General features: G+C 42.7%; 1 protein-coding gene across 1 annotated transcript; it reads right to left on the bottom strand.

The window, feature by feature from the left end:
* Positions 1 to 314: 314 nt before the first annotated feature.
* On the bottom strand, positions 315 to 5,658 carry LOC139387050 (MCM6 minichromosome maintenance deficient 6, like). The gene is made up of 17 exons (XM_071133030.1): positions 5,531 to 5,658; positions 5,300 to 5,446; positions 4,852 to 4,962; positions 4,511 to 4,760; positions 4,229 to 4,394; positions 3,928 to 4,076; positions 3,650 to 3,800; positions 3,424 to 3,565; positions 3,011 to 3,152; positions 2,787 to 2,894; positions 2,493 to 2,648; positions 2,240 to 2,368; positions 1,768 to 1,929; positions 1,423 to 1,534; positions 1,163 to 1,339; positions 577 to 713; positions 315 to 437 (listed from the first exon to the last, which is right to left on the bottom strand). The coding sequence occupies exons 1-17, from the start codon at positions 5,623 to 5,625 to the stop codon at positions 315 to 317; spliced, it is 2,457 nt and encodes an 818-aa protein (XP_070989131.1). The 5' UTR covers positions 5,626 to 5,658.
* Positions 5,659 to 8,098: the final 2,440 nt, after the last annotated feature.

Raw genomic sequence — 8,098 nt, 5'->3', positions numbered from 1 at the left:
AGCCACTCCCCTAAATGTCCCACTGACATGAGCATGAACCATTGGCCTGAACTCTGGGCCACCAGTACAATGATAGAGGAAAGTGCACCATTTAGTGAGCACAACACATTGCAAAAAATATATTTATTGAAATGCAGACATGAGCAGTATGACAAGTGTTCAATGTTTTTTTAGAGACAGTACATTGATCGTCAATAGCAACATGCCAGCAAAACAAGTTGACAGTTGGCTACTGTAGCTGCAATCACAAATTCCTTACAGATAAGCCTGAGTTCAATTACTTCCACAATGTCTATGGCTGAGGTGGACCCTACCTAATCTTCCAGGATGTAATTGGGGTTGACCACTAAGAAGGGGTCCTCTTCGATGACAGGTTCCTCTCCCTCATCACCAACTTTCTTCAGCCCAGTCTTCGTTAACTCTATGATAATGTGGTCCTATAATGAACACAATACAGAGCATGTCACTCACCAATTTTACAAAACACTTTTGTTGTCAGATCAAAATCAGAAATGTTCTTCAAACAGTCAAATATTTTATGGTCTTGGTGTGTCTTGTTTCCAATGCTTTACTTACATAATGGATTAGTCTGTGAAGCACTTTCTCTATAAGATTCTTCTTGGCAACCAGCTCAGCTTCTGACTCTATCTCACTCTCCATTTCTTTCAGGTACCAGTTAATCAGCTCGCTCATCTTCAGTGAGGACTCATCAACTAAGAATTAAACATTTGTTAAACCTTGGAAAAACTAGTATCTTTTTGAATTCATGACATAAAAACTTTGCAAAGTAACATTTCAGTTTGTTAAAATGGTGAATCTGCAGTTGCTGCATCTATTTTTTGACTTAATGATATGTACACACACTGATTCTTGAAGTATATAACTTAGAAATGCCTCATGAGCTTAATTCCATGTCACCACATAAGAACCCAAAATATACGCTTGTTTTACTCCAATATTTGTAATATATTGGAGTAGACAAACACTATATCCTCAAAACATTGTTAATCTATATTTTTAATATCTATATATCATTTCTTCTTAATCTTGGTCGGTCAGTCCTTGCATTTCTCCAGCCCCATCCCTCAGCTTTTTACCAAAACAGTGGCAGGATGAAGCTTTGTTATTGTTTCAACTGTAGATGGCCCCTTTAAGCTCTTACTATCTTCCATCTTCTGCATGTGAAAAACAATGAGGTTGGAGACCCTTCTGTACTCAGCAAAGGTCATCTTGAGGGCAGGCTTGGCAGTGCTGGTCTTCTCAGGTCTGCCTGCCCCATGCTCTGTGTCCATAGCCTCCTCTGCATGATTGTGATTAGTGCCCCTCATGTCACTATGATCTGGAGAGTGAGGGTGGCAATTTAATGTATACGTGTATCACTTTCAATAAATATATTATTTCACAAAGGTGACCGTTTCTTACCATTCATTTCCCCATTGTCTTGTTCCTGGTCGAAGTTGATATCTGGGGAGTCGACGCGGATGACAGACTTGTTCAATAGCCGGAAGGCCTCCTTAACGTGTTTGGGATGCACCTTTAAATAAGTAAACTTAAAGGGTGAAAATGTGTTGTACAGTCAATTTAACTTCAGATATCAGGCAAGCTTATTCATTGCATGAGCAAAATTGCTGAACCACCTCTGTTACACAAACAACCATAATTATTAGCTTTAACAAGTAATGAAGACAAAAATACAGTTGTATTCTACAATGTATAGGGGCCTATACATATGGGGATGTATACTTCAGTAGTAGGTGTCTGACCAACCTCATCTGAGCAGTAGAGCCTGGCCATGCCCTCAGATAGTCGGAGCATGCTCTCTAGCTGCCTGACGGTGATACGCCAGGCTGACTTGGTGCTGCCGCTGCTGTCCCGCTGACGCAGACGCTTGTACTGGTCCACCACGAACTCTTTTGCCTCTGCTGTGATCTGGGGTCAAAGTGCACCACACCAACGACAGGGAACAGAAAGCATGTTACGGTAGGTAGGTCTTACTGAACGCTGCATCTGGGCGGCAGTGGTTAGAGTGTTGGACTAGTAACCGGAAGGTTGAAAGTTCAAACCCCGAGCTGACAAGGTACAAATCTGCCGTTCTGCCCCTGAACAGGCAGTTAACCCACTAGGCTGTCATTGAAAAGAAGAATTTGTTCTTAACTGACTTGCCTAGTTAAATAAAGGTAAAATAAATACAAATCTAAGCAGCCCAACACGAGGAACACAAACATAGGGAAATTATAACCTTTGGCTTAAACTGCCGAGCAAACAGTATGTATCTCTGTATCTCATCAGTGGCGTAGACTCGCTCCACAGACTCCATGTTTCTAAAGTGCAGGTCTACGATACGCCTGGCTATGGCATAATCTGTCACCTAGACCACAAGACAAAGGTGAAAATGCAAAATGTGTCAAGTTTCCAAAACATACATTTCCATTCAATATGGGCTTACTGTAGGAGTTGAAAAAGTTAGTGAAACCCTCAATTTTCTCTCTTACCTCATTGCACTCATCAATCAGAATGAAGAAGAGGTCAAATCTGGACATGATGGGTGCTGACATGTTGACGTTCTGTTTCAGAGACTTAGAGCGGTTGTATCTCCCGTCGATGGGGTTAGCAGCCGCCAGGATGGAGGTGCGAGCATTCAGAGTGGCCTGAACACAACACAGTCAAACAGCTCACAACTCAAACCACTGATACTCCCTCTGCACTGAGTAGTAATAAGTATTGCGGAATTATAATTATAAGAAATAAATTGTGTACAGCTACAGCACTATTCCCACATAGCATACCTTCACACCAGCCTTAGTGATGGAGATGGTCTGCTGTTCCATGGCCTCGTGAATAGCTACCTGGTCTTTCAGGTCCATCTTGTCAAACTCATCAATGCAACAGACTCCCTGTGGATGTTGATAACAGGACAAAGTTAGATCAAAGCGCACAGTGCCCCCCAGAGGACATATGAACGAACTGAAACGCATAAGATGACTGTCCTGTACTGAAACACAATGCTTACGTTATCCGCCAACATGAGGGCCCCAGCCTCGATGACAAACTCATGGGACTCCTCATCTTTCACTACAGCTGCCGTCAACCCGGCCGCGCTGCTGGCTTTCCCACTGGTGTAGATTGCCCTGGGCGCAAAGTCCTCCACGTGTCTGAAGTAGGGCATACCACACACATCCATCAGAGTTAAACACCAACCTTTACCCTCAAAACATCCACACCACTCCTGCTTCCATCATGTAGTAGGCTACATTGCTATGAGGAATAATGAGACCTCCAGAGACTAGCAACACAGGCTGTGCAACACTAGTAAACAACTCGAAATGCTTCTGTTAAAGCTTTTTATTTTTCAAACTGGTTTGAGTTAAATTTCAAATACAACATATGTAGGTTATACAAATAGGATAGTGCTTGGTGATTTACTTTAGGAACTGGCTCTTGGAGGTACTGGGGTCCCCAACGATGCAAACATTAATATCCCCCCTCAGAGATGTGCCCTCCATGGTCGTCTTGCCAACACCGCCAAAGAGCATCAATAGGATTCCACGCTTGATCTCATTATTCCCTGAAATATTTTCTCAGGTTAGGCAGTGCATTTCAAAACAGATGTTTTAACAGTTTACATGACAAATCTATTCAATTTCCACACCATGGATAGTGGGGAAGAGGCTGGTACAGAGGTTGTGGTAGAGGTTCTTGTCCTGACTCATCTCAAACACTTTCTCCCACTCCTGAACAGTCATCTGGTTCTTCACACTCTCTGCAGTCTGGTCTTCCTGTCGTAGATCTTTACCACCAAACTACACAGGAACACAGTTCGTGGTTTACAATACATAGTCTCTAGATCCATCTCCCTCGCTAGAGGCACCTTCCCATGTTAAATACATTTTAAATAAATCTAAATCAATGTTTAACTAATGGACAAACCTGAGGGTTAGTGGGGGCCACGTAGCAGGCTAGGAAGGCCAGTCTGTAGGACAGATCCCTGACACCTAGAGCCTTCAGTCCCTGGATCCCATCTGCATCAAAGCCCTGCCTCCCCCCAGTCACTCTGCTGCTGGTCTCTGCCCTGGTGCCTGCAGTGCATACATGGAGAAAGTACAGGGGAGAATGTTACTATTATGCACCATCGCAATGGTTTTTTATTCAGGGTCAGGTATGACTTTAACCCTCAGAAGGCCATCTTGTGTGTATGAAAAGGCATGGTGTGTGGAGGGAAGTTCCTCACCTGACACAGCCAGGGCAGCGACATCTGGTACGACGATCAGTGTGCCGGTGAAGTCACAGCGGTCCCCTGCCTGAGCCATCTCCACAGCCTCTGCCCTCAGGATCACCTCCACACTGCGGGGGATGGAGCCACGAGGCAGCTCCGCCTGGGTCTCCTGGATACGCACCTATATGAACACCCATGCATACACAATTAGAGCCCTGATATATCATGCTATGGTTTCCTTGTCTGCTGGAGGGTCAATCTGGCCTGGTGGACTCATGCAGTCCAACCTCTTCGTACCTTCTGAAAGTCCACAAAACGGGACTTGTTGGGGTCCAGCATGAAGTGACGTCGATTGGCACAGACTGGGTTCTTACAAATGTTGGGCAGGGTGTATTTAAACTGCTGCTCAACATCTTTCATAACGGACTGGCATTCCAGACACAGGAAGGTACCACTGACCAGCTCAGGGTGCACTGGGTGTGTCCTCACCACCTGGCCACTGATACGCAGTAGGGACCCAATCCGGGCCGTGGAGAGCTCTCGGATCCTGTCAAGGGACAATACAATCAACTTAACACTTAAGGTAAGTAATAATGTCATGTATTCAGAGAGATCTGGTTCAGTAGTTTGATCATTACTTTTGTCTTGATGGAAAGTCAGAGAAGGCCACATAGAACTCTTTGGCTACTGGCATGTTCCCATGATCTCTTGCAAAGTAACGCACTGCTCTGCATAGGAATGGGTATACCCTGGGGATGACAAAACATGGACAAGTAGCAGGTAGCCTAGTGGTTAGAGTGTTGGGCCTGCAACTGAAAGGGTCGCTGGTTCAAATAACTGAGCCAACAAGGTGAAAATTCTTTCAGTGCGCCCTTGACCATGGCACTTCATCTTAATTTGCTCCAGGGGAAGATACTGTAAAACACCAAATTTCACTGCATCCATCTGGTGTGTGAAAATGAAACATCAAATGTATTCCCTTCGTGGATTGATTGGACAAAATTGAAATGTTTAGTAACTTGCTGGTTCAGTGGAGAATTAGAATGAGTTTTTTAGCCAGGCCTACCAAATTAGAATTTCAATTACCTGTAATACTCCTCCTGAATAGTGGTAGCTAGTTGCTGATTGAAGTGCTCAATGTTGGTGAAGTTTACAGTCAGTGTGTTTCTCTCTGGTCGAATGAGCTCCTCAGCATCAGGTTGATACAAAATCTCCCCGTTTGTGTCCTGAAACCTGTGTGTAAAAGTGAGGGGTGAGTTTACGCATTGATTATCACTCATATTAAGCACTATTATTGGGCTCGTCCAAACAACTTACTCCTCCAAGAACTCAAGAAATAACTTCTGACATTTTTCTGAAAGGTCATCTTTTACGGAAACTCCTGCAGTGCTGGTCTCAGCTGCAGGCTCCATCCTGAAAAATTATGACAGTTCTATTGATGGAAGAGGGTGCTTTGTTTGCCAACCTCCCCTGCAAGCTGATGGAGAAACAATGCACACAGGTGTGCCATCGAGTATAATTGGTATTTAGCTCCGCCCACAACTGCACCTCTTGAGGAGAAAAAACTAAAGCTGCGTTCACACAGGCATCCAAATTCTGATCTTTTTTTTCACTAATTGATCTTTTCATATCAGATGTTTTTCAGAGTTGATCTGATTGGTCAAAAGACTAATTAGTGAAAAAAATATGAGAATTGGGCTGCCTGTCTAAAGCCTTGTTCACACTGGCTGATTGAAGTGACTCAAATACTATTTTCCCATATGAAAAATTATATAATATAATATTAATTTACTCAACTTCTATAGAGCTGTTCATTACAGTGCTTGAAAAAGCAAAACAAACAAGAATCAAACAATACAGATATATGATCTATATGATCTGTTTGAGCCTTGTGTACGATACCTTCAGAAACTATTCACAACCCTTGGCTTTTTCCACATTTTGTTGTGTTACAGCCTGGATTTGGATTACATTTAGATTTTGTGCTAATGGCTTAGACATAATACCTCATGATGTCAAAGTGGAATTATTTTCAGAAATCTTTACAAATTAATTAAAAATGAAAAGCTGAAATGTCTTCAGTTAATAAGTATTCAATCCCTTTGTTATGGCAAGCCTAAAGTTCCTTAGTAAACATTTGCTTAACAAGTCACATAAGTGGACTCACTCTGTGTGCAATAGTGTTTTAACATGATTTTTGAATGATTACGTCATCTCTGTACCCCTCGCAAATGTAAGGTCCCTCACTCGAGCAGTGAATTTCAAACACAGATTCAACCACAAAGACCAGGGAGGTTTTGCAATGCCTTGGTAGATGGGTAAAAAAAACAAAAAGCAGACATTGACTATCCCTTTGAGAATGGTGAAGTTATTATTTACACTTTGGATGGTGTATCAATACACCCAGTCACTACAAAGATACAGGTGTCCTTCCTAACTCAGTTGCCAGAGGGGAAAGAAACAGCTCAGGGAGTTCACCATGAGGCGAATGGTGACTTTAAAACAGTTACAAGTTTAATGGCTGTGAGAGGATAAAAGTGAGGATGGATCAACAACATTGTATAATGAACAAAAATATAAATGCAACATGCAACAATTTGAAAGATTTTACTGAGTTACGGTTCATATAAGAAAATCAGTCAATTGAAATAAATTCCTTAGGCCCTAATCTATGGATTTCACATTACTGGGAATACAGATACGCATCTGTTGGTCACAGATTCGTAAAGTATTCAGACCCCTTCACTTTTTCACATTTTTGTTACGTTACAACTGTCGTGACTTTACTTTCATTAATCTGATGACTGTTATTTATTTAATCCTCTAACTATGTTTAATTGTTACCTGATTAAATTAATCATGTAACAATAAACTCGTTAGCAATTTGGGGCACCACGGAAGAGGTTGTTTAAAGAATTAAACTCTAAAGGTCTTTACCTATCACATCCATAAAACAGTCAAAGTATTAATCATTACCTCTTATCTTATCATTCCGAACAGTCGTAACCATCTTGGATCTGCAAAATCCCCAGTCTCACTCATAATTCAGTATTACACAAATTGGTTTAATTATTTATTTACTAGCTAACGAAATAATAACACAGAATACACACACACACTTACTACATGAGACTAAAGTCCCTAGCGGATTGACACAATATAGATTTTACCCAACGACATAGAGAGAGAGAGAATAAGACACTTATTGTTGACATTCTATAACTATTCTCACATTAATCATATACTGTGCACAAAACGTTTGGAAAAAGAAAACATGATTGTATATATGTGTGTTTGGCTTTGTCCGTCGTGTTGTCCTGAACAGAGATACAGAGTTCAATCTTAAAACTAAATCACATGTGGTAAACCGTGGGGTGTTGGGTTGAGCGTGCAGAGATTGACACAGAGGTTTTAGTCCGTAAAAACAACTTTACTATGACAGACCACCATCCTTTTCCACCATACTTTTTCCTTTTCTTCCTACCTCCCATGCATGCCTCCCCAGGTCCCTCTTCCACAGTGCCTGGAAGAGAGGGCAGTGTCGACCGAGGAGAATGGACACGGGTAGGTTAGGAACAGCTTCCACGCCCATCTGGCACTCTTCCCTTGGGGTGGTTATCCTCACTGGCACCGTTGGGTACCTCTTTGTGTCCCTGTGTACACAGGACACTGTGACCTCCTTGTCCCCCGGTTCCTCCTTCCCCTCTCGCGTGAGCCACTGCGGGTGGGCCAGGATTACCAGGATCACCATGCTGCCGGAGTCCAGCAGAGCGCTGGTGTCGATGCCATTGATTCGTACAGGATCCATTGGAGGGGCCGTCTCGGTGTGCGCCCAACAGAAGGTGAAGTAACTCGCCATCCGGGTTACCACAGATCTGGGGGATG

The sequence above is a fragment of the Oncorhynchus clarkii genome, chromosome 28, assembly GCF_045791955.1.
Source record: "Oncorhynchus clarkii lewisi isolate Uvic-CL-2024 chromosome 28, UVic_Ocla_1.0, whole genome shotgun sequence".
Taxonomy (NCBI): domain Eukaryota; kingdom Metazoa; phylum Chordata; class Actinopteri; order Salmoniformes; family Salmonidae; genus Oncorhynchus; species Oncorhynchus clarkii.
This window is presented reverse-complemented; position numbering and strand designations above follow the sequence as displayed.